The sequence below is a fragment of the Pan paniscus genome, chromosome 8 (genome assembly GCF_029289425.2).
Source record: "Pan paniscus chromosome 8, NHGRI_mPanPan1-v2.0_pri, whole genome shotgun sequence".
Taxonomy (NCBI): domain Eukaryota; kingdom Metazoa; phylum Chordata; class Mammalia; order Primates; family Hominidae; genus Pan; species Pan paniscus.
Window position 1 is genome coordinate 63,168,209 of NC_073257.2, and position 27,650 is coordinate 63,195,858.

The window sequence follows — 27,650 nt, forward strand, 5'->3', positions numbered from 1 at the left end:
TATTTTAATACACGCATACAATATGTAATGATCAAATCAGGGTAATTAGGATATCCCTCACCTCAAACATTTATTTGTGTTGGGAACATTTCAAATCTTCTCTTCTAGCTATTTTGAAATATGTAATAAATTATCATTAACTCTAGCCTCTGATTTAGGTATGAAACCAAGTGACTAGAGCACCAAGCAGGATGAGAAGGTAGCAGGAAACTATTTTTCCATTGTTAACTGTCACCCAACACCCTAAGCTTAGAAAAGAGATTGGAGAGTTCGAGAGAAGTTTTTGGAATTTGCACAAAGATATTTGGAGATGACTGCTGTTGTGTTGTGACTCTTAGTTCCCCCTAAGTGGGAGGAATTGGGAGGCGCCTGTCATTTTGCCTAAAGCAGGAGAAACCACTTAGACAGCTTGATGTGTATTCCCTGCCTTTGTGTTTGGGGAACACACTAAGCTGGTGGATCTAACTCACTCCTGAAATCTCTCACTGTGAACAATGGGTTGGCCTGCAGCTTTGTTGTTGGCAAGGAGAAGTGGTTGCTTTGTGTCACCTCAACTTCCAGATTTTGTTGGGTCAGGGAATGTGTGTTTCCGGGGATCAGAGTTTGGCCACGTGTAGAAATTAATGATTATCTTCCATCCTCTCCATGAGGGCTGCTTCAAATACGAAAGAGAACCCAGCAGGAGGCTGGGTGTCTGAAGATCGTAAAAAGAATCTCACAAGCTTCGATACCTGTCAGGCCTGAGAGCCCAATGAAGGTAGCTCAGTAAAAACTTTCCTTTACCATTTTCTTTGCTTTTATTTCTCCCTTCTGCTTCAATCAGGAGTCAGAAATTGTAGTTACCAAACTGGTGTTGAAAGAGGAAAACATAGTGCAGAAAAACAGAAAAGAAATTATCCTCCACCCTGACATACTTGAGAAAGGGAAATAACTGCAACTTTGAATGATTTTATGTCTTTACTATTATTCCAAACAATCTAGTTTGGAATAACATCAATATGAAAAAAATATCAATTTTTTTAAATGAAGGATTTTTATTACCTGAACGTTACCAGAAAAGTTATGAGACTTTACCTGAATTTCATGTGGGGGAAAAGGAAGAACCAGTATCCAGAATTGAATGAAATGTAATTGATAATTTATATTGTTTTAGGATTATTTTTCATAAATTCTGCTTGTTGGGTATAATAATTATACATTCATAATTTAATAATTTTCTTGTATTTATACATTTAAGTTTGTGATATGCATTACAGCTAATGTCACCCTTGACAGATTTATACATATTTCTATCTTATATTATGGGTCATTAGAAATACAGTTCCAGAAAAGGAACACTCATATATAAATATTAACAGATTGCTGTTTGAAAGGGTTGAAATGCTTTCTATTTCTACTGTCTTTGCACAAATGTTTCTAATATCAAGAAGTTCAAAATTTTAAAAAGATTCAAAAACATTCTTGATTGTATAACATCTATGGAAGTGTTGATTGCAAAAAGAAAGAAAACCCTCTTTTCAAAAGTTTAATGAGTCTAAAATAATTTGACTTTTAAGTATTAAAAAAACTAATATGTCAGTATCTCCATGGACTTAGGTGAAACTTCAAAAAGTCAACTATGAAATAATAGAAACTTTTTGAAATCTTAAAAAAGACTAACACTCTTCATTAGGATGAAGAAAATAACTATTATTATGTCTAACAAAGCATGCCATGACTTATAAAATTAATTTAAAAATAAATGTATATTTTGCAACTGACAAAGGAGCATCTAATGGAAGGACACTCTTGCATATTTTATTGCTAATCACACATGACATTTGAATTCATACTAGTTTGAATTCAAGATTTGGTTAAGTTGGGAAAGTATGTGAGTGAAAGAAAATAGCTGAGAAATTAAAATACTTTGTCCTACTGTAAAAACAGCAACATTTTTTTCTTTAAATAAGATAATATATGTATCTAACACTACATTTTTTAAAATGCAGCATAAGTTCTCTAAAAGAAGATATCATAAAGATAATAATAATATACAGATAATTTCTAAAAGGCAGTGTCTATAAATAGACAGTTTTAAGATTGTGGTGTTTTCTTTTTTCCTTTTACAAAATGCTAAGCATGGAGACAAGTTAGTATTACATATCCTAGACTGGATGAGCAAGTGTTCTGAGAGAACAAACTGCAGCAGCTAGACACAAAACGTTCATTCCTTGGATCCCACATCTAGAAGTCTTACGTGTGCAGTGATCTCTCTGGAAACTAAGCCTGGTTCCTGCTGTAGTTTATTTTCTGCTGATTCCTGAAACACCAATGTGGTTCTACTTCATAGCCTTGGGTGGCAAATTCTAGCTGCCTTTTTGGGATAGTCTCTATAACTGTGGACACTGATTCTGTGACAAGTTAAGGTTGAATTGATAACCTAGAGTAGAAAGAAGGTTACATTCAGGGTCATCTACAAAACAGAAATGTTGCAATCTCCTTCTCTTTTAGAAAGGGACATTTCTCTAAAGAGCTATGTAACTGACCATTCCCATTTTGCATCTTAGGACCACTAATATTCCCACCACTGTGCAAATTCAGTGGTGAGTCTCAGCAGATTTCACAAGAAGTTCCTACCTGGACCAAGCTATATCCTGTGCGCTGGACCAGTGCGCGGAGGGCTGCTTCCTTCTGAGTGCCGCTCAATCCATCCCCGGATTTGTGATTTGATTCCATTGAGAGTGATTATCAGCAAAAAATCAGGTTAATTAGGGTTGCTCACTGAAACCAAATTTAAGATAAATTAAGTAAATTACTGTTGTCAAGGCCAAACTTCTCCTTTTCATGAAGGACATCTTTAGGAAATATTCTCTGTAAATGCGTCATTAAAGTTAGAGCAACTAAGAGTTACACACAAACAAGGCTGTGTAAATGTGCTCTTAAAAAAAAACTTTTAAAAATGCACAATATTGGTTGAAATTTAGAAACAAAAAAAATGAACAATACCCATTCTCCAATTATAATGCAGATTAGTAATTCTGAATCCACTTATCTCAGGATGTCACCAAATACTCAAAAACAGATCAGCTCACATCTATTAAAAGAATATGAAGAATGTTCCTTACAGATGTCAGAAGAGGACACTGTCGCTCATTCTAACCACTAAGATAAGAAATCAGAATTCTCAGAGATTGAGTTTTAGTCTGTGTGTCAGCTAAGATAGTTATCTACTTATTCTCCAAAGATAAATTTTTAGAACAAAATATGCCAGTATCATATACATAGAAGTCATCATGCAAAGTACTCTATGTAATAAAAATGTGACATTAATTTTAACAAAACAAGAACAATGGATGCTTTTGACTTGACGTGGGAAGGGTTTGCTAACACCCAGATCACATACCACAGACATGTTCAGTAGAGTACATGAAAACTTTTGTAAATTTTAAAAAATGATGAAAGTTTACATATGTTCACGTTTATGTGTACAGATATAAATATATAATTTCAGCATTTCATTGTCTACATTTTCTATTTTGGGAACATGATTTGCATCACATTCCAAATATGATGGTTGCTCACATCCACAAGTTCCCAGAACAAGATAATGTCCATTTTGAAGGTTCTAGGCTGTAGGAGTGTGAGGCCCTGGAGGTTCCCACATACACAGAGGTGAAGGCTGCCACACTGGGTTCTAGTTATTAGTGGCTCAGGGAAGGTTCTTTGCTGGGTTTTCACCCTGCGTAATGTGCTCTGCCAACCAGGACAGAGGAATATGTTTTACAATGATCTGAATCAAATGCAACTAGAATGTATTTGAATATAGGTACTTTTGAAAATTTTCTGTCATATGCATTGAGAATTCCTGTACTGCTTCACATTGTCCTTTAAAGACTCAGAATGAAGACACCATTAATAATATAAGAAACTGGGTGAAAATTTGGGTGAAAGAAAAAAGTGAAGCTGAAGTGATCGTTTCTGAAAAATGCAGCTTTAAGGTATTCTATTACTAAAATTACTATTACTTGAATAACAGAATAGTAATAGAATATTACTATTAGTAACAACAGCAATATTACTAAGACTACCTACTAATATTAGTATTAATAGTACTACTATTACTAATAGCACTAATATTAGTACCAATATTACTAACACTAGTATTACTAATTGCAGCACTATTAGTAATGACAGTGCTAGTATTACTAATAGTAGTAATGATAACAATATAGTAATAGGTATTCTATTACTAAAGTAGAGGTATTCTATTACTAAAATTACTATTATTTGAATAACAGAATAGTAATAGGATATACTATTAGTAACAATAACAATATTATTAGGACTACCTACTAATATTAGTATTGATAGTACTACTATTACTAATAGCACCAATATTAGTACCAATATTACTAATAACACTAGTATTACTAATTGTAGCACTATTAATAATGACAGTGCTAGTATTACTAATAGTAGTAATACCAATATAGTAATAGTAGTAGCAATAGTAATATATTATTATAATTACTAGTAATTATTACTATTACTACTATTATGATTATAGTAATAGTAATCGTAATAATAGTAATAGTAATTATTACTAGTAATTATAATAATACTATGATAGTAGCAATAGGAATATTAATATTATTTGTAATACTACTATTAGTATACTAGTATAGTATTACTATAGTAGTGTATATAGTATGCTAATACTATATATATTATGATTAGCAATACTAATCGTAATAATAGTAATACTATAGTAATACTAATAGTACTACTATTAGTAATAGCAATGGGTATTCTACTACTGAAGTAGTAGAATTAAATAAATGTCCCCAAGCTAATAGATAAGCATCATTTAGAAAGTAATATTTTGGCCAGGTGCAGTGGCTCTGGCCTGTAATCCCAGCACTTTGGGAGGCCAAGGAAGGCAGATCACCTGAGGTCAGGAGTTCGAGACCAGCCTGCCCAACATGGTGAAACCCTGTCTCTATTAAAAATGCAAAAATTAGCCAGGAGTGGTGGTGCATGCCTGTAATCCCAGCTACTTGGGAAGCTGAAGCATGAGAATTGCTTGAACCTGGGAGGTGAAGGTTGCAGTAAGCTGAGATCATGCCATTCCACTGCAGCCTGGGCAACAGAGTGAGACTCTGTTTCAAAAAAAAAAGGAAGTATATTTTCATTATAATTTAGAACATCAAAGGAAAAAATGAGATTATCAAGAGTTAGCTGTTTTTAGGGACAGAACAATGTCATCCTCTTTATATAAACATGGACATTCTTGCCTTCACCTTTCTGATGGTTCTTGCCTGCTGCTGACTCAGGGCAATTCAGTTTGTATTCACTGATTGTTTGAAGAAGCATATAGTTAATGCTCTCTGTTTGCTATTTCTACCCTCTGTCCAGCTTTAGGGCATTGCATTTTAGGGGGAATCTGCTAACTTAGTAAGTTAACATGCCAGCTTCAGTGTCTGTACTTTGCAAAAGGCAAAACATTTTGAAGACTTACAAAGGAAACTAGTCTTTCAGATAAAATTTAACTCTTGCTTTTTTCCCAAATGCTACCAAAATTGTCTTTTCATGAGGATACTCTCAAACCCTCTCACTGTGCTTAATTAAATTGCAAGAGCAGGGAGGCTGTGGATGGGGTCTGATGGGATTATTTATGTATGTGTTACACCTCTTTGAAGGCAAAGTCTACAGTCTTCTGGCCAAGTTGTAGATTTGTTCTTCGCTGAACTTCATCTTTTCCATCAAAAAGATAACAGTCATGCTGAAATGACAAGTTTATATTTGCAAAATCTGCCTTTAGTTTTGGTTAATAATTAGTAAAGGTTATTAAAGGTATCTTGAAATCAGAAAGGTCTTTTGATCACATATAAATTCACTCTAAAGTTATTGAGAAAATCTGTATAATATCTCAATTATAGTGTCAAGTCATTGGGAATCAGGGCATGGAAATAAAATTCAAAATTTGTCATAAGAAACACTTAATCTTTAATTTTTATTTTGCAAAAACAACCCCCTCTCAAAGTGTTGACCTAGTCTAAGGAGTGAACTTGAATCCCAGATAAATATTTCTTTTAAGCAAGTCAAACTTTTATTAAAAAGCTTGGCCAAATTGAAATAAAGCCTTTGCAATACATCTTCTAATTTAGCACCTTGTAAGTTCTTCAGATCAGAATTATGAAAGAATAGTTCTCAAAGTATCTTATTGAAGCAATAGAATTTAAAACAAATAGAGCAGGCATTAAGACTTTGGAAAGATAGAGAAAAGCTTTCATGAGTATTTATCACCTATTAATTCAGAAATTATTTATTGAGTATCTACTGTCTTCTAAGAATTTTCAAGACATAGGGATGTAGATGAGAAAAAATAAAACCAAACCTCTCATCCCCCAAAATATCATGGAGTTTTACAGGGGATGACAGAGGTAATAAATAAGATCAATAAGTAGAATACAAAAAGTGGATCTCATGGAGGTTAAAAGTAGAAAGGTGGTTACTAGAGGCTGAGAAAGGTAGTGGGGAGAAGGAGATGAATAGAAGTTGGTTAAGGGGTACAAAATACAGTGAGACAGAAGTTCTACTATTTGATAGTATAGTAGGGAAATTATAGTTAACAATAATTATATATTTTTAAATAACTAGAAGAGAAGATTTATAATGTTCCAAACATAAAGAGAAAATAAATGTTTGATGTGATATTCCAATTACCCTGATTTGATCATTACACATTGTATAGAGGTATCACAATATCACGTATACCCTCAGAATATGTACAACTAATATATGCCAATACACAGTAAGTAAAATATAGTATACTTAAATAATTTCTGTGGAGAAAATCCACAGGTTTTTGACACAGCACTGTTATCTAGTTGAGGATGGGTGAGAGCAGAAAGGGTCAAAAAAGATGGAGATTGGATGGAGGGGAAGGCTACGGTCAGTATTACAGGAAAGAATCATATATTCACATACTGTCTCTAAGCATCAATTTCCTCATTTGTGAATTGGGGTGATGAGCAGGCTGTGCAACATATTGTTGTGAAGATGAAATGAGAAAACACCTGTGAAGCATTGCCCTAGGTTTGCTAATATCTCATATTGGAGGAGAGAAGCAGAGTAGAGGAACAGCAAAAGGACTCCAGAAAGGGCCTGATGAAATGTCAACTCCTCCTTGTATAATTTCCTCCCCTTTCCCTTCCCTTCTCCTTTATATCCCTTCTAACAATGGGATGAGCAAAGGACACAAAGTATTGAAAGCCAGGGCTTCCTCTAGTTCTTACAGCTTCCATTAACTGGCGATCAGAGTCTTCTTGTCCTCTCAGACACTGTGTTTTTATTAGCAATGGAACACTTGGTTTAAATGTATCCTCACCACCAAACCTGCTATGTAAAAATGGTCCCCTCTTTTCTTTACTTTTTTTTTGAGATGGAGTTTTGCTCTTGTTGCCCAGGCTGGAGTGCAATGGCATGATCTCATCTCACCGCAACCTCCGCATCCCAGGTTCAAGCGATTCTCCTGCCTCAGCCTCCCGAGAAGCTGGGATTACAGGCAGGCACCACCACGCCTGGCTAATTTTGTATTTTTAGTAGACATAGGGTTTCTCCATGTTGGTCAGGCTGGTCTCGACCTCCTGGCCTCAGGTGATCCGCCAGCCTCGGCCTCCGAAAGTGCTGGGATTACAGGAGTGAGCCACCGTGCCTGGCCAATCCTCCCAGCAGGTCTCTTCTTTTCTTCTTCCACTTTCATCCTAGAGTAAGCTATCTGAGCCTGTTTCTTTACATATAAAATTACGATGGGGCCGGGTGCAGTGGCTCATCCCTGTAATCCCAGCAATTTGGGAGGCCCAGGAGTTCCAGACCAGCCTGCGTAACATGGCAAAAGCTCATCTCAACAAAAAATACAAAAATTTAGCCAGGTGTAGTGTCATGCATCTGTAGTCATGCTACCTGGGAGGTGGATCACCTGAGCCTGGGAGGTTGAGCTTACAGTGAGCTGCAATTAGGCCACTGCACTCCAGCCTGGGTGACAGAATGAGACCCTGTCTCAAAGGTACTCCTACTACTACTGCTGCTGCTGCTGCTATTACTACTACTACTACTAAAATAAATACAATTAGGATGATGATAATTCCATCATAGGGTTCTTTGAGGATTCAATATTAATATTGGGAGCTAAATAATGAATATGCCTTTAAAATACTTAAAATGTGATCTCATTGTTCAATTCCCACCTATGAGTGAGAATATGCGGTGTTTGGTTTTTTGTTCTTGCGATAGTTTACTGAGAATGATGGTTTCCAATTTCATCCATGTCCCTACAAAGGATATGAACTCATCATTTTTTATGGCTGCATAGTATTCCATGGTGTATATGTGCCACATTTTCTTAATCCAGTCTATCATTGTTGGACATTTGGGTTGGTTCCAAGTCTTTGCTATTGTGAATAATGCCGCAATAAACATACATGTGCATGTGTCTTTATAGCAGCATGATTTATAGTCATTTGGGTATATACCCAGTAATGGGATGGCTGGGTCAAATGGTATTTCTAGTTCTAGATCCCTGAGGAATCGCCACACTGACTTCCACAATGGTTGAACTAGTTTACAGTCCCACCAACAGTGTAAAAGTGTTCCTATTTCTCCACATCCTCTCCAGCACCTGTTGTTTCCTGACTTTTTAATGATTGCCATTCTAACTGGTGTGAGATGATATCTCATAGTGGTTTTGATTTGCATTTCTCTGATGGCCAGTGATGATGAGCATTTTTTCATGTGTTTTTTGGCTGCATAAATGTCTTCTTTTGAGAAGTGCCTGTTCATGTCCTTCGCCCACTTTTTGATGGGGTTGTTTGTTTTTTTCTTGTAAATTTGTTTGAGTTCACTGTAGATTCTGGATATTAGCCCTTTGTCAGATGAGTAGGTTGCGAAAATTTTCTCCCATGTTGTAGGTTGCCTATTCACTCTGATGGTAGTTTCTTTTGCTGTGCAGAAGCTCTTTAGTTTAATTAGATCCCATTTGTCAATTTTGTCTTTTGTTGCCATTGCTTTTGGTGTTTTGGACATGAATATCATACTCTGGGGACTGTGGTGGGGAGGGGGGAGGGGGGAGGGATAGCATTGGGAGATATACCTAATGCTAGATGACGAGTTAGTGGGTGCAGCGCACCAGCATGGCACATGTATACATATGTAACTAACCTGCACAATGTGCACATGTACCCTAAAACTTAAAGTATAATAAAAAAAAAAAAAAAAAGATTATGAACCTTAAAAAAATAAAATAAAATAAAATAAAATAAAATACTTAAAATGGTTTCTGGAATTTAATAACCATCCAATAAATATTAGCTATTATATCATTTTAATTATTATAATTATCAATCTCTAACTCCAAGAGGCAGAATTTCAAAACCAACTGTGTGAAGGATAAAGTCCCAGGTTCTTAGCATGACACATTGTCCCTTCAGGACTAGACCCTAGACTCCCCTTCCAGTGTCATTCACATGCCCTGCCACTTGGCCTTCCCATGCTTTCTTACACTTCCAGTTTCTCTGCTTGGAATGTCTTTTCCTTCCCATGCCTCCTAACTTTGCCACATTGGCCTTACTGATCCTTCTAGACTTGATTAACATCTTCTTTGCTCTGTGATGCTTTCTTTCTTTGACAACCTCTGTAGGTAACCTTCAAGTGTCAGCTCCTCAGTGCTCTCAAAAAAACCTGTACATCCTTGTATTGTTTCGCACATGACTGTATTTATTGGCTTACATGTCTAACTTTTTCACTAAACTGTGAGCTTTCTGAGCACAGGGACTATCTTGTACCTCATCTTTGTTTGCCCAGAAGGCTCAGCTTGACATTATGCTAAGTGCTTAATTGATACTTTTAGAAGAAATGCAAAACTTTGGATCAGCAATTTTATAAATTACAGAGACTTGCAGTCAATCAGAATTAAATTTAATCTGAATTGAAATTCCTAATACTTATTATTTCTCTTTTTCCAGTTACTTCCTGAAAGTTCCATCCTGGAATGAATTTGTTTTATATAAGAAATTGATTTTTGTTGTTTCTCTGCATTTATGAATATGTCATCATACTTGTGAGAGAGACAAGAAAAGTAAAAAAATTCAGAGTGCAGAGTGATTAAAATATAAAGTTGATATTTGTATACACTTTTCTATCTCTTTCTGGTTTTATATTTGCAACATCAGTGCCTATTTGACCAAGAAAACAAAGATCTAGAAATTCTTGGGGGTTCAAGACTTCTGCCTTCCTGAGAGGCAGAGAGGGATTGGAATGAATAGCTCACCTCGTCACTTGGCTGCAACTGCTCAATGGAAATTGCCATAGTTCACTATTGGGCAAAGTTAGAGCTGCAGTTCCCGACCCTGTTGGCCTCAGGTGCCAGTGGGTCCAGTTTCAGGGAAGTTGGCAGGGAAACAGATGAGAAGGAAGTTGGAAGAGAGACACAGGCAGTGTAGTACATTCTGACTTTTCTAAATCTAGACCTGTTAGCTGGATAGTATGTCCTGCTCTTTGATTATAACCCTGAGCTAGAAAGAGGAAACACATTTATCTTGTACCTAAAAGCTGATCCCACATGAAGAACCAAGTCATGGAAAGAAAACTAAGCGAGGATTTTAAGTGAGATTGGTTATCTAGATTTGCCTGAAGTTATGAGAATGGTAGAAGGTCTTACTGCCCTAGTGGACCATAAGTTGGCAGCTAGGGAAACAGACAAAGAGGGAAAATGAGTAATATATGTATATAAGTTTTTAAAAGAAAATAGAGATGGGGCTAGCTATGTTGCCCAGGTTGGTCTCGAACTCCTGGGCTCAAGCAGTTTTCCCATCTCGGCCTCCTAGAGTGCTGGGATTACAGGCGTGATCCAACATGCCTGGCCTGTTTTTTTTTTTCTTATGTCTTTCAAATGGTAAATTGGGGAAGATACAAGACAAAGGTAAGAGGAGTACATACTAGAAAAACACATTTAACGAGTCATGAAAGCATAGCTTGGCAAAAACAGAACTAGAAATCGTAGTTGGGCACTACTGGGTATCTATCCAAAGGAAAAGAAATCAATATATCAAAAACATACCTGCACTCATATGTTTATAGCAGCAATATTCATAATGGCAAAGATATGGAATCAACCTAAGTATCCATCAACAATTGGATAAAGAAAATTTTATATAATATTATATATGTATAGTAGAATTTTATTCAGCCATAAAAAAGAATGAAATTCTTTCATTTTATTTTATATTTTGCAGCAACCTGGTTGGAACTGGAGGCTATTTTCTTAAGTGAAACAAGTCAGACACAGAAAAACAAATCTGTTCTCATTCATAAATGGGAGCTACATAATGTGTACACATGGAGGTAGAGAGTGAAATGATAGACAATGGAGATTTGGAAGGGTAATGAAGTGAAAAGGTGGTGGATGATGAGGAATTCCTTAATGGTTACAATGTACATTATTTGGATGATGGATACCCTAAAAGTCTTGACCACTCTGCAATCTAGGCATATAACAAAATTACACTTGCACCCTATAAGTTTATACAAACAAAATAAATGGTCATTGTGAATGACAGGCAGAGAGGAACAGAAAGGAGACAAAAGATAAAGACAGAATTAAAGTTAGAAGATTTCTTGGTTAAAAATTAAAGTAATTATCCTCGACTTTAACAAAAGGATCAGCAAATATTAATTTAATATCTGCACCGTGGTAGACAATTTAGAGTTAGGAAATGAAGGCATTCTGTTAATAGTATGTTTACTATCTTGACTTGATTTTTCGGAAGAAATTGGATAAGGAAACTGAATGGGGATAAAGACTATCTCTGACTTGGTAAGCAGAGAAGTGTTCTTTCATAATTGAGTGAGAAGCCACTGGGGCCCGTACAGTGAGGTGCTCCACGTGCATTTCAAATCTATGATGGCTTCACTTGCCTCTGGGACCTCTCCAAACTGAACCTAGTCTTTCCTCAATGTTTAGTTGTGCCTTGATATTACATGATGTAGGCTGGACATAACTTTTATGTAACATGCAAGTTGTACAAGTGGTTTTAGCATGAATTTCAGCCCTTGAGTATCTCCTGGGAATTTTACATGAAAGAAATTCTAGATAGTACTGAAATGGTTGGTGAAGGATTTATGACTGAAGTCTATATATTTGCCTGATGATGCTAAGTAAATATTGCTTTGCATTGCTTGATACAAAGCTCTAATATCCACCTTGGAAAAATATTTACAATTGATCTTAAGTCTATTTTGGAAATTAATTCATGTGGTAGCATGCACTTTGGTCATGCATCATAAGCCATAGCAAAATTAATAGAGAATATGTATACATAAAATTTCAAAATATAGCCATGAAGACATCACACAAAGTCCCAATATGCAACATCTTAGTTTTTTAAAACAATACTAGAAAAAAAAACTAACCAGAACCTCCTCTATGTTTTTCAGGCATTAGCAAAAAATCATCTATTAATTTGGAACTTGTCAATTTAAGCCAAGACTAGGCTTAAATTAAAGAAAGAAAAGAAATGTAAAAGTTGTTCATAGTGGACATGTTAATTTTACTTGTAAGTATTGACAAAAATTTTCCTCTGTAGTAGGTTTCCACATTTTTAAAGAAGAACAAGCTTACACCGAAATTTCAGTTCTGTTCTTGAATTATCTGTAGCAAACTTACACAGGGACAGAACTGAAATGTAAATGTAAGCATCTTTAAAATTGTGGAACCTGCTGCAGAGGAGGATAACAGAAAACCAAATACCATATGTTCTCACATATAAGTGGGAGCTAAATGATGGGAACACATGGACACATAGAGGGGGACAACACACACTGGCACCTTTCAGAGGATGCAGGGTGGGAGGAAGGAGAGGAACAGGAAAAATAACTAGTGGGTACTAGGCTTAACACCTGGGTGATGAAATAATCTGCACAACAAACCCCCATGACACAAGTTCACCTGTGTAATAAATCTGCACTTGTAACCCTGAACTTAAAAAAAAAAGTTAAAAAAAATTTACTTCTGCCACCATGATTTTAACTTTTCTGAGGTCTAGTTTTCTAGTCTAAAAAAGGATAAGAATACTGATACCTAACTTGAAGGTTTTTTTAAGCATGGAATAAATAAGGTAATGAATGTGAGAGCGCCTAACATAGTACCTGGCATATAGAAGGTGCTGTAGAAATATTCTATTCTTATTCTTTATTTGCTGCTTTGTTTAACTCATCTTAGCCATGACCTGTGATTTTCTCATTGGTTATTCTCCTCCTGTTTCTCCAATGCAGAGAAAAATTCAGTTTCGAATGCATTATCTTGAGCTCTTTTATATTGCCTTACTAATGGATCCAGTTATTTCATTTATCTTTGTTTTTGCTACCTAGTAGAAAAGTTGTTAAGGTCCTAAGACTGTTCATGTTTGTCACCTCTCATAGAATATATTAGTATTGTTATGAAAGGTAGGCACAACTGAAATATCTAATGATAAAGAAATATTTGAATAAGCAGTGATACAGTACAGCTAATCAAATCAATGTTCTAGAAGAATATATAATAATTTAGACAGATATTTGTGAAATATAATAAAGTAGAAAAGGCAGGTTACAAAACAGAATGTATGGTCTCATTTCATTTGTATTAATTTTTATATTCAAATATGCTTTGATTACACAAGGCTAATTGGTTATCTCTGGGTGAGTGGATTAACAAATTATTTTTGTTTTTTTCATTCTTGCTTATTTGACTATTTTTAGCTTCCTATGATATATAGCTCTTGCTCATAATATAAAATATAAAAGTTAAAATTATGTTAATAAATGGATGTTAATGAAAATGTCATACTTTTCATGAAGATGTGGTCAAGTTTCTATTCTTGTTTTTCTTTTTTAATTAATACATAATAGATTTAACATATTTTGAGGGTACATGTGATAATTTAATCCATTTATATAATTTGTAAAGCTTAAAGAAGTATAATTGGGATATCTATCACTTTAAACATTTGTCTCTTCTTTATGATTTGAAAAACATTCAAATCATTTTCTCTAGCTATTTTGAAATGTACACTAGATTTTTGTAAACGATAGTCTGTTTATTATTAATTACAAGACAATAAACACTGAAAATAAGCACTCAACTAAAGAAGCTAGGAAAAGAATGAAATGGACAAAAAGAAATTGGAAGGAATCAAAGATAAAAGTAGAATTAATAAAACAAATTTGTAGACTTGATAAATGTATGTAACAGCTGAGTGTAGTAGTAAATTAGCATTCAGCTGGCAATCCTGACAAGGTAAAAAGGAGAAAATAAATTTTCAAAACAAGAGAAAAATTGGATATAACCAAAGATTCATAGACTTTTAAAAAAGAGAATACTTTTACCAATAATTTGAAAAATATACATGTAGTGGACAAAACCTTAGAAAAGTGTGAATTTTTAATCTCAAGGATAAGTTAAAAATTTGAATAAACTAGTAATCATAATCTATGTTGAAAACATTCAATGTTTTCCTCCCAAATAACACCAGATCCAGATTGTTTTATTAGGCAAGTTTTATAAATCTCTTTAAAAGCAAATTATTCCTTTGCCATGTAAAGCCTTTTGAAGAGTAGAAAATAATAGAAAACTTCTGAAATTATCTACAAACTCATCATATCTGATAGAGAAAAATATACTACAAAGTAGAACACTAGACCAGTATCATAGGAGTATAGATATGAACTACATGTGAAAAAGCATCCAAAATAATAATATACAATGAACAAGATGGGATCACTACAAAAATATAAAGTTTATTAAACATTAGGGATTCTCGAAGTTTAATTCATTTCATTGATAAAAAGAAAACACGTGATCATCACAGTAAATCTAAAAATGGCACTTAATGAAAGTTAATACCCAGTATTGGTTTAAAAAAAATCTTCATAAGTGAACAATAGAACAAAACATCCTTAAATTGATAAAGAGCATCTCTCAGAAACATGAAACAAACATTATACTTAGTAATGAAACACCACAATCATTTATTCTCATTAAAAACAAGTAAATCAACTATATAATATGATTGAAACTAATGAAAGATTACTACAAGGAAAATTATAAAATAAATGTTCTGTATTTAATAGAAATAACAAGTGAAGTATAATAAGGTCTAAACAATAGAATAAAAACATAAAAGTTGAATAAACTTAATGAGAAAAGTTTAAAACCTATATAAAAAAATGATAAAATTTGACTGAAAGATCTAAAGGCCTTAGTAAATGGAAGTTTTGCTGATGTAAAAATATCAGTTTTTCCCAAATTATTACTTTAATGCAATTCTAATTTAAAGTCCAATGAAATTATTCTGAAATTTGACAAATTGATTTCACAGTTCACCAGGCAGGAACAATGTGCAATAAATGCCACAACATATATTGAAAGTGTATAATGATTTGGAACAGCCCTAATTAACAGTTTAGATTAAAACAAGCATAGAAATAGAGAACCAGATTAATGGAGTAAAATAAAAACTCTGGACCCATAGTTTTGTTTATACTGGAATTCACCAATAGGTGCTATTTCAAATTCATAGGGGGATCATAAACAATTTGAGAAAAAAAATAAAGTGGGCATATCACCTCATAACATGCCAGCATTCTAAATGGAATAAAGAAATAACCTTTAAAAACATTGTGTAACTTCCAGAAGTAAATATAGTAGAGTGTTTTTATAATCTCATGGTACAGAAGGTCTTCTAAACCAAGCATATTAAGAACCATAAATGAAAAGACTAGCAGATTTGACTACAAAAATATTACAAACTTCTGTAATGGCAAAATAAATGAAGTTAAAAAGAGTCTACAGACTGGAAGAGAATAATTGTTATTTATATAATAGATAGAGAAATATTATCTGTAATATACAGATTACTTTTAAATAATAGACACATATCAGTGGACAAATGAGCAAAGGAAATGAACTGTCAATTTAAAGAAAAGAAATCAAAATAGCTTATAAACTTATGATTTAAAAATGGTAATCTTTAGTGATCAGGAAAAGGCAAATTAAAACAAAAAACCAAGATAACATTTTTTTGCCTATTATGTGGCAATATGTAAAAATATTTTAAATAAGGATAATAAACATAGCTAACATTTACTGAACACATATGCTATGTTCTGAAAATTTTAAACATAATTCATTTAATCCTCATAAAAGCTCAGTGATGTAGCTATTATTATTCCTATGATACAGGTAATAAATCAAGGTAGAGAGAGGCTAAAGTGCCCAAGGTTACACTGGTAATGAGTGGCAGACAGATGATTTGAATTTAGGTAGCCTGGAGGCTGAGATTGTGTTCCTAATTACTAATTTTACTTCTTTCCAGTTTCCTCATCTTAAAAAAAATTAGGCAGGGGGTGTGGAAATTATGTCTACCCTGCCTTCCTTAAAGTGTTGCTGTGAAGAACACAGGACACCATAATGAACCAATGAGGGCGATGCTGTGGTCCCCATTCTCTTCCATAGGGGCACATGGTCTGGAGCATCTGAAGCACTATGGTAACTTAGCCTCTTTGCCGGAATGAAAGTGAGCTATTGTAATAGCTCCTTCGAGGAGTGGTGTGGGTGGATTGTCTGATGCTTCACTCGGACACATCAAGGATTGATCCCCTGTGGATATGGTCCAAATGGACCCAGCTGTCTGCTATGCAGAGTCATATCTCATTGAAATGTTACTCCTTGGCAAGTGTGGCACCTTCATGGTTTACCAAATGATGTATCATTTGGCAAGATCTGGCTCAGCTTTCATGCTTACTTTTATTCTTATATTTAAGTTCCTTTTTTTTTTTTTTTTGACACAGAATCTCGCTCTATCACCCAGGCTGGAGTGTGGTGGGGTGATCTCAGCTCACTGCAACTTTCTCCTCCTGGGTTCAAGAAATTCTCCTGCCTCAGCCTCCCGAGTAGCTGGGATTACAGATGTGTGCCATTATGCCTGGCTAATTTTTGTATTTTTAGTAGAGACAGGGTTTTGCCATTTTGGCCAGGCTGGTCTCGAACTCCTGACCTCCAGTGATTCACTCACCTTGGCCTCCCAAAATGCTGGGATTATAGGTGTGAGCCACTTCGCCCAGCCATTTAAATTCTTTAAAGTGTTGATTCTTCTTTCCACTGATCTTTAGTTCTTCTGGATTGTAGATAGCAAGAGAAGAAGAAATTATCTATAGACCAAATATCTCATGAGGTTGCAATGGAGGTAATCAAAGCCCCAAGTGCTTCTCAAGACAGCTAACACAACTACGTGTAGTTGTGTTACACACAGCTACACACAGGGAATGAGTAAGGTCTTCTCACTCTCCATCCTCAAATGACCATATAATTCATTTTTCCTTTTTCTCTTTTTCTGTTTTATTCTTTAATTTTTTGTTCCCTTTCCTGCTCTTTTGGTGACACCCATGGCTAAAGAACTTTCTGAATCCATCTGACATGTATATTGAACTTTTAAGGCAAGATATTAAATGTTGTAGAGGAGTAATGCTGATACAACTTTCTAAATAAATTGTTATTTTTGCAAGGATGTGTAGGGCTAGCTGATGTTTGATTACTGTTTGTTGAAGTTTAAAATCTATATACCATCCTATATGGAATCATTCTAAGTCCTAAGTAGAGTAAATTAAAATAGCAAAACCTAAGACACTGGAAAAATTGCACTGTAATGAAAATATCTATAGAGAAAAGAAAAACTATATCAGAGAAAAAATACCATAGGAACCACTGTCTTAGAGTTTATCAGAGAAAAAGAACAAGCAGATATAAAATGAACAAATGATTATTTTATTATAATTTTAATATGTGTTTGTGTATATATGTATATATCTGTGTATATGCACATATGTACACACACCGGCATTAAATCAGGGCATTAAAACATGCAAGGGGTAGAGGAGGCATATTTTCTCAATTTTTAAAAAACTACATCAAATCAGAAATCAGATACAGGCTCATTAAAGGAAAAATGTTACCTTAACTCTTAGGAAAGTTAAGCATATTCATCTGGCCCACAGATCATCAGATCATCATTTTTGCAAAACAATCCTGGCATCTAGAAATCTTTTTTGTTTTGTTTGAGGAAAAAGTAATTTCAAATAGTTGGAACAATTTACTTTCATATAAAAATATGTTTAAAACTGTATAATTTATGATCCAATAGAAACACATCTTCCTTTTTAGCATATTCTCATAAAGTGGATTTTATAAAGGTACATTTTATCTGTTTCGAAAGACATTTCTCCATTTGTTAAAAATGCCCTTTAAATATCAATGAGAAGCACTTTAAATCCCTAGGATTTAACTTGAACTATAAATGACACAAGGAAATACCAGAAGAGGAAGCATTCACCTATGCACCTGTGCACATCTTGTTGCAATAGTACAAGATTTAACTGCAAACGTTCTTAAATTTTAGCAAATAATATTCGCTCCATTAAATCTCTCCTTCCTCTTTTTTATCCCATGCCCCCAAAACTTCACTGTAATCTGCTCCAACAGAGGTTGTGTCCAGTTTGAGTAAATCCCTTAACTGTTACTTGCAATAACTTGCTTTAAAGCCTTATTCTTAAAATATTGTGCCACTATTAAAACATACTCCCAATCGGCATTAAAAGATCACTTAAGAACCGCCATAGCAGAGCCAGGTGCCAATAGCCATGACATACAGAAGCTGTGCACAAAAACCAGACTCCCTGCCTGGACTCATGGTAGAATCACCTGTGCTTAGGCATCATCTTACCCTCCTGGAAGGATTCTGATTCAGCTGGTTTGGAATGGGGCCCAGGAAATGACAGATTTTAAAGCTTCTCAGGTGATAACAATATGCAGTTGCATCTAGAACAGCTGACTGAAGCTCTAATTTACACACGTGACAGGTCAAACAAAACAATTGAGAATAATTGAATTTATTCCACCTGCCAAATACATGGACCATATACTCACATAAAAAATCTAATTAAAAAGAAAAAGACTACATGAGAAAGGTAGAAATTAGACAGCAGGAGAAAAGAATAATTCAAAATTTTCTCTAATAATTGTTTTGTCTACGGTTTCATCATTTCTAATGAGTAAATGTTTTCCTAGTTGTATTTATAAATAAAATCCTTGAAGTACCTTAAAAAATCTGACTCTTACTAAATTCTGGCTCAAATGGTTTGTTTCAACTCAGTTTTGATGAGGACTCGCCAATAAGATATTTATATGACCACTGCATGCATAAAACTAGTACTTGTTGTGTGGTTCTATGTACGGAAAGGAAGCAAAAGCTGTGGGGTAGAGAAAGGACAGAGAGCAAGGAAATCTCTTAGGAGAAAGGAGCAGATGTAGGAGAGTTGAGTCAGGTGAATAATGAAGAGCCTGAGCAGTTCTGTGAATTGCTATGAATTCTAACTCTGAAGTCCTAACAGTCTCTTTATCCAAAGCAATCTTCAATATAGGCACCTCATGAAGCCTGGATCTTAACTTGTTTTCTGCTTTTGGTACATATGTATCCTTACCTGTTGCCCTCTCTACGCTCCTAGCTCTATTTCCCACCCCATCTTCCATTACTGGACTTACCCTGAGCTCAGCTAAAGTGTAGAGTGAAAGAAATGTCACTGCTTACTACCCTCTAGGCATGGCATATCTGTTCTGCACACCACTGGAAGATCAATCTCCCTAAAATATTCCTTCCAGTATTCTCCTGCCCCAAATCCTTCACTGGACCCATCACTAACTAGAAAGAAACAGTTCAGCCCCTTAACCTGACATTCAGTGCCTGCCATGACCTGGTCGTAACTTGACTTTCCTGATTTTCTTTCAATACAAGTCTGGAGCTATTCCATGCTCAAGTCCATCAGGTCTCCTAGGCACACCAGTTGCTTTTAATTTTACCTAGGCACCTTTGTCCTTGTTTCCCATTTCCCACATGCCTAGGATTCCCATTATTCTTTCTATAATTTCCCTGGCTAAGCCAAATTCATGTCTATTCCATCAGATCTTGGGTATATGTGATTGTGTGTATGTATAGATGTATAAGTGAACTAGCACATATGTGCAGACATGAATATGTATATACACACAGGGCCGAATAAACTCTGATAGGTCAGTGTTTGCAGCACATCACACAAGAAACCTACCCCTTTCCTTTTGTAATTGCTCTGACTTCAATACTGTCTTATAAATTGTCCAGCCTGTGCTCCACTTGGACAAGCTTATCAGAAACTCAGAAACAGGAATACTCATAAGTGCCCTGTCCTTGTCAACACTGAAGATTGAGAGATGAATGATAGGTTTTTAACCCCAAAAAGATCTTGGAAAATTTTAACAGCAGATGCAATGTGAGTGGGCCTCATCCAATCAATTGAAAACCTGAATAAAACATAAAAGCTGAGTAAGAGGGAGCTGGGCCTGCATGACAGAGCAGGGACATTGGCCTTTCCTGATCTTCAGACTTGAAATATTGGCTCTTCTTGCGTCTCTAACCTGATGGCTTCTGGACTGGAACTTACACTATTGCTTTTCTGGGTCTCAAGCCTTTGGACTTGGGCTGGAACTATGCATGGGCTCCCCTGAATCTCCAGCTTGCTTACTGCAAATCTTGGGACTCCTGCTTCTATAATTGCATGAGCCAATCCCATAGAATAAATCTCTTTATTTGTATTTATATGTGTAGACTTACATATTTATATGCATACTTACACAAATTTATATTTGTTTTATGCATTTATAAATGTATTGCCTATATATACATATACTATGTTTTTTTCTAGAGAACACTGAATAATACATACACGTAACTCTGTTTTTGTGCTGTCATTGTTCTAGTACCTATAAGATCAGACTACTGCAGGTGACTGTTGTGCTATCTTTATTCAATTATGATACTCAACTATTCCCAAAATGCCTGACTTCTAGAAGATTCCTGGGGAAGAGAGTTGACAGAATTTAGAAATTATAGAATGACATGGCCTAATGAAAAAAGCAGAATGTCTTTGTATATATGTTTAATTTTTAAGTTGTCTTTTGAATTGGTAAAGTGGTAATCATGGTATACAATGTAGATATTCTTCAGCTTAAAAGCAGTTGATTATTCAATAGTCCTTGTGCCAATTATTTGCGTGGTATATTATAGAGACCTGATGAGCTGTGTGTGCTCTATTTCATTCATTCATACTTCAAGTGTTATGTTTCTCCCTCTCTTTTTAACCTTATTGAGACTCTGACCTTCTGAACTTAGTTGCTGCATCTGGTTTCCTCAGACCAATTTGGAGAAATTTTAGTTGAAAACTCAATTTTCACCAAGTCTGCCAATCACTGACTAATGGAGTACATTTGATCTCTGAGTGAAGCTTTAAAAAATCCATCTAAAGCTCTGTGTTACAGTGGCACAGAAGCAATCTGACACTTGTAAGGAAAGATAGCCTTATGTTTCTATTTTAAAAGCCATATTATATTTGTTCTGATTTTATGCAAATTTACATGCATCATCATAAGTGGCTTTGAGTACTGATCTTTTCTTTCATAGTGATGAAAATAATAAAGTCTTAGAGATTTGCATTCTGGTGTGAGGATCTGTATTTCTCTTTTACTTCCTCTGATAATTACCCAGTTTCCTTCAAATCATTCTGTACTAATTTAGAAGACCCTGTCTGTGATAGGGAGTATCTCTGTCTTAGAAAAAACTGAAAGAGGGCCGGGCACCATGGCTCACGCCTGTAATCCCACCACTTTGGGAGGCTGAGGCAGGAGGATCACGAGGTCAGGAGATCGAGACCATCCTGGCTAACAAGGTGAAACCCTGTCTCTACTAAAAATACAAAAAAATAGCCAGTTGTGGTGGCACACGCTTGTAGTCCCAGCTACTCCGGAGGCTGAGGCAGGAGAATCGCTTGAACCCGGGAAGCGGAGGTTGCAGTGAGCTGAGATCACGCTACTACACTCCAGCCTGGGTGACAGAGTGAGACTCCATCTCAAAAAGAAAAAAAAGAAAAAAAGAGAAAAAAAACTGCAAGAGAATCAGGGAGAGACTTTCAAATTTCCACTGCAAGCCAGTGATGGGGATAGAATTAATTTCTAAGCCACCTCATTCTACTTTAAAAAGCACTGTACATTTTTACCTCATGGCCTCTTTCTCATCTATTTTCCTCTAGTAAAGCATTTTGTAATCAACACAGAAATATGATGAGAGTTATAGCTAAATGGCTAAAATTTATGCACACTTGCTTGGTATTATTCTAAGCACTTTATAATTTCTGATCTAATTATTGAAACAACCCTGACTTTACAGAAGAGGAAATAGTCACAGAGTTCAGTAATTTGCCTAGAGTTAAATTGTAGCAAGTGGTAGAGCCAGAATTTGTATCCAAGCATTCCAGATCCAGAGCCTTCTGCTTTAACATATGATTTGTCTCCCACTCTGCTATGCCAACACCACAGGTCAGAGCTTTGGATCATTGGGCTTTAGGAAATCCTTTGCAATTCTGAGTTACTAAATTATTATAGAAAGGATTTGATTTTACGGCTTGTTTTTAAATGTCAGAGAAAACTAAGAGTTTCCAGGCATTATAGGTTTTTCTCTTAAAATATCTTAAGGGTCCATATAATGGCATTTGCTGCATGAGGTCAATTCAAGTTAATGCACCTGTTAAATATCTGTGATTTAATGAGAAAACTAGACATGGATGAATTAGTATCTTGCAAGTGTGATACTCAAATGACTTTACTAACAAAATTCTTTAATAAGTTAATTATTCCTTAAAGATCAGACAAATACCTGCTACTCAAGTCCCTTATATCACCCCAAGTTACTTGTGACACTTCCTCCCTGGACTATCTGCTCTTGACATCTTCTCTTCCCTATCATCAAAACTTGCTTCCCACAGGGCTTTGCCAGGCTAGTCTGTTAAGCGATTTTAGTCCCTATCACTCACACCCCACATCCCAACTAATTTGTATTTTAACAAAACTTGTGGGAACAAACTCTTATTCTAAATGAGTAACTCTATTCAGGTTGGTGGAGCTGCTATTTGGGAGCATCTGAGTCTCAATTTAAAGTTCTGAATTAGGTCAGTTTAAATATGGGACTCCCTTAGCAGACACAGACCTAGCAGCCCAATTATTTTTTCCATGGGGAAAAGGGTATGTCCTCCAGGTAGGAGGTGCTATGTCCTCTTCAGACACTAACAGAATTTGAGTGTAATTGCAACCAAGTCATTCATGACAATTACTTTTTATTTTTATCAATGCCTCCATGGTCTATCCTGTCACTATGTTCATGGTGCCTGTATTAGTCTGTTCTCATACTGCTATCAAGAAATACCTGAGACTGGGTAATTTATAAAGAAAGAGGTTTAATTGACTCACAGTTCTGCATGGCTGGGGAGGCCTCAGGAAACTCACAATCATGGTGGAAGGCAAAGGGGAAGCAAGCTTAGGCCTTCTTATGTGACAGCAGGAGAGAGAAGTAGTGTGTACAGAAGGAAAAGTCAAACACTTATAAAACCACCAGATCTCATGAGAATTCACTCATTATCATGAAAACAGCATGGGGGAAACCACCCCCATAATCCTATCACTTCTCACCAGATTCTTTCCTTCAGGCCTAAGGATTACAATTCAAGATGAGATTTGGGTGGGGACAAAAAGCTAAACCATATCCATGTCTGTGTCTGCATGTATTTCCTCTGTGATGTGGGCCTGTCAGTCTCTGCAAGTCACAAAATGGGTCTCCTTTAACTGAGTCTCTGGCTACGTCAGTCCATGAGTCTGGGCACAGCAAGGAAGGTGAGACTTGGAGTGAAGGGAGTATTCCTCTTTAACTATAGGGATTCTATTAATTCGTCTCTCAGAATTTTCACAGAGAATCAGGCTGAATTAGAAATGCTGTACAGTGGGAAGTGGTATAATGGAAAAGTATCCACAGAGGGTTCAGGTTCTGCTCTTGGGTTCTCATTCTAACAAAAACCCAAGTTGGGGAACCCAACTTGCTTTTCTCTGTCAAATAAAGGGTCTCAAAAGTTTTCTTCAGTTCTAAGCCTTGATGCTTCCCAGTGTTCCATTTGTCCTTTGTTCACAGGGTGGCCTGTGCCAGACTTCCTGAACTCACTCCTGCACCACTTACTAGTGGTGTGACCTGGGGCAAATTTCTCTGTGTCCCTAAGCTGTAGCTGCTTTATTGGAAAAATGGCGTAGCAATAGTACCCATTCCATAGAGTGATGGAGGATTAAATGAGTTAACCTATGTGCCTGGCATGTGGCAGGATGTAAGAGGATGTAAGAGATTTTATTAACATCATTGTTATAATCATCGTAGGGTGCTAGTTATAATTAGTTGGTAGTAAGTACATGAATGGCGAGGAACTCTTAGGGATCTTCGGAAAAGAAGGTTAGAAAGAGGATTCCTGAGATGAACATCTATATGTGCCAACACAGTTTTCCCCCCATGGAACCTGATTTTGATTTCTGACTTCCATTGCAAATAATCAGAGGCATTAGAGTTTAATTACATCTAATAATTTAAAGTACATTTTAGTTCATGCTGAAGGCCCCAGATGGAAAGATAAGCACTAAGCAGAATCCCAGTAGAAGAGCTGGATAGAATACTAAAATCAATAGAAATAAAAAATTTCATTTGTGCACAATGTTTTGCCAGTCCCCTGCCAGGCAGGTAGGAGATTTTATAAACCTCTGTTCCTTTATATCTTTCACGGTGTTAGTCACAGCGTCTGGACTGAGTTATAATTACATCTTTTTAGGGCTGTTTTCTTCTAGGTCCCATATGGGGGTGGTTCTTCTCTCACCTTCCACATGGACCTTTATGTCCTCTCTTCACTGTTTTCATTTAGACTCTTTTTTTTTTTTGAGGTGGAGTCTCACTCTGTCGCCTAGGCTGGAGTGCAATGGTGCTATCTCGGCTCACTGCAACCTCCGCCTCCTGGGTTCAAGTGATTTTCCCGCCTCAGCCTCCTGGGTAGCTGGGATTACAGGTACCCACCACCATGCCTGGCTAATTTTTGTATTTTTCTGGAGATGGGGTTTCGTCATGTTAGCCAGACTGGTCTTGAACTCCTGACCTCAGGTGATCTGCCTGCCTTGGCCTCCCATAGTGTTCAAATTACAGGCGTGAGCCACTGCGCCCGGCCTCATCTAGCCTCTTAACTGATAGGTACATTAGTTAATGTCCAGTGAAGTTGGACATCATTGTGTTACATGAACAGAGTTGGGCTTATAAACGATAGGTGGGAGCATCTTTCAGTTAATCAGATTTGTACAATTGGAATGGTGAATATTGACACAGTTACCTTGAAGAAACTAGGCATACTGAATTGACATCAACTATAAGAAATTTGCCATTAAAAATCTTTATAAGTTCTTGTATATGAAAAGCTTTATAAACTAGAATATCCTATGGAAATAAGATATTGTAGTTAGTTCTACTACTTAAACCTAGTGATTTTTAAATCAGTTGGGCATCCTAAAACAATGAATAGTTTTTAATTGCTGGAGGAAGGGAAGGCATCACTACATCACTACTGCAGGTGGGATTTTATAGAATTATAAACCAATCTGCTCACTTAGACATTCTGTCTGCCTAAATTGTCATGTGTTAATTCTCTTTAGTCATATTACATCTGGAGCAGAGCATTGCACTTAACTGCGCAAATCAGAAGGATTTATCTTACATCCTTATTAGTATTTCTCTCTTAATATTACCAGGGACCAATTCCTATTGAATAAACAAACTTGGAAAATGTTCTCCATGTGATTGTTAATACATATATGCATAAAACTCCACATATAAATCTATATAGGATAAAAATCTTAGCTTACATATGTTTAAAAGAAATCAAATTAGAGCTCTCAAGATACCAGCATATTTTAGACAGGACGATAATTTTTTACAAAAGGGCATGTTTTAATTTTTGGATTGCATCAATCAAAAATATTCAATACAAAATTTTAGTTTATTAAATTAAAAATTCTAAGTGGTCATTAAAACTGATAACCTAGACCGGGCATGTTGGCTCATGCCTGTAATCCCAGCACTTTGGGAGGCCGAGGCAGGCAGATCATGAGTTCAGGAGTTCGAGACCAGCCTAGCCAACATAATGAAACCCCGTCTCTACTAAAAATACAAAAGTTAGCCTGGCATGGTGGCATGTGCCTGTAATCCCAGCTACTCGGGAGGCTGAGGCACAAGAATCACTTGAATCCAGGAGGTGGAGGTTGTGATGAGCTGAGATTGCACCACCACTCCAGCCTAGGCAACAGAACGATACTCCATCTCATACAAACAAACCATCAACAACAACAAAAAACTGATAACCTAGTTGGAGTAGATTTGATGAAATGAAATGATGAACTAGCTTTCCTGGTTGAATCAGCAGCAAACATTTGTTAATAACTCTCCAGATTTTACAGGATCAGGCCAAGGAGCAGATGGGATACAGATTTCTAATACAGAATGTCACCGCAAGGGTGCTGCTCCTTTTCCAGATGCTTTTCCTGGGGGCAGTTGGATTGTGAGAGCTGCACTTTGCAGGAGCCTGGTTACTGTTTCTGTGAATAAGATAAAATGGTGTTTATCCTCTGTCGATCAATACTGTCTTGTTTGAACTTATTGAGTCATTTTAGAGACACATAAGGTAATGAAAACCATTGTGCAATAGTACCCACAGTACTCAGCTTTCTAAGGGATGACAATTTTTAAAAGACAGTTACTGAAACAGATTTTTACCATCAACTGCCTCCATGATGAAATGAGCATGCACTGTGTCAGGGTGTCCCATGGGTTTGGGTGAAAAGGTGTTGGGGTTTTATAACTAAGAGTTTTCTTCAGCAATAATCTCTAAAATAAAAATATACTCTGTGTGTGTGCTTTAATACTAAAAAAATTTACAGACTGTCTTTCTCTGAATAAATGGAATAGTGCTACTATTTGTGATTAATCAAAATTTTTTATTTACAGTTTATGATTTCAACTTTATTAGTATTGTTTTGAAAAACAAGGCCTAATAGGTATACTTGGGCAATTTTAGAAAATTTTTCTGGAGGTTGTTACAAATAGGAAAATGAAAAGGGAAGTGGGGTTTTTGCTGAATTCTTAAGTACCGGGGACCACATTTCTCTCCTTTGCTTTATCATCTAATTTAAACTTCACAAAATACTATGGGTCAGATCTTACCCCCATTTCACATTTGAGGAATCTGAGATTCAGTGGAGTCAAACAATATGCCCAAGGTCACAAACCTAGGGAGTTTTACAATAGGCGTTTCCACTTAGCTGTGTCGAGGCAAAAAGCCTAGTGTTCTTTCCGTAATTAATTTTAAAAGTTTCTCAGATAGGCATAGTCCTATTTGGTGGAAGACTAGACTCTAAAGTCCTTTAGATTTTTCAACTGTGATTATTTCAATGGATTCTGATTGTTCTGAATGCTGGACATGGGCTATAAAAGCGATTTGGTCTTTCTTGTTCTGTATTCTGAGAAATGCCAATTTTGAGAGATATTGATAGATGTTCCTGAAAGAAGATGTTCTGTTGTAAATTAAGCCCAGGAAACAAAACATTGCCTACTCTCTTAGATAGTTGTGATAAATGACAATATTTGCCTGTGTCATGA

At 35.9% G+C, this 27,650-nt stretch overlaps 1 protein-coding gene across 4 annotated transcripts in view; it reads right to left on the reverse strand.

The window, feature by feature from the left end:
* A1CF (APOBEC1 complementation factor) overlaps positions 1-27,650 on the reverse strand; it is a 91,042-nt gene that overhangs the window by 61,535 nt on the left and 1,857 nt on the right. For 2 of the 4 annotated variants that reach the window (XM_057298895.1, XM_057298894.1), the window contains exon 2: positions 2,617-2,760. In XM_057298895.1, coding sequence (XP_057154878.1) covers positions 2,617-2,715 — 99 coding nt within the window. In that variant the 5' untranslated portion in view covers positions 2,716-2,760. Of the gene's footprint in view, positions 1-2,616; positions 3,126-27,650 lie in introns of those variants that run through there. The other 2 variants (XM_008952587.3, XM_034930584.2) reach the window with 1 other exon arrangement.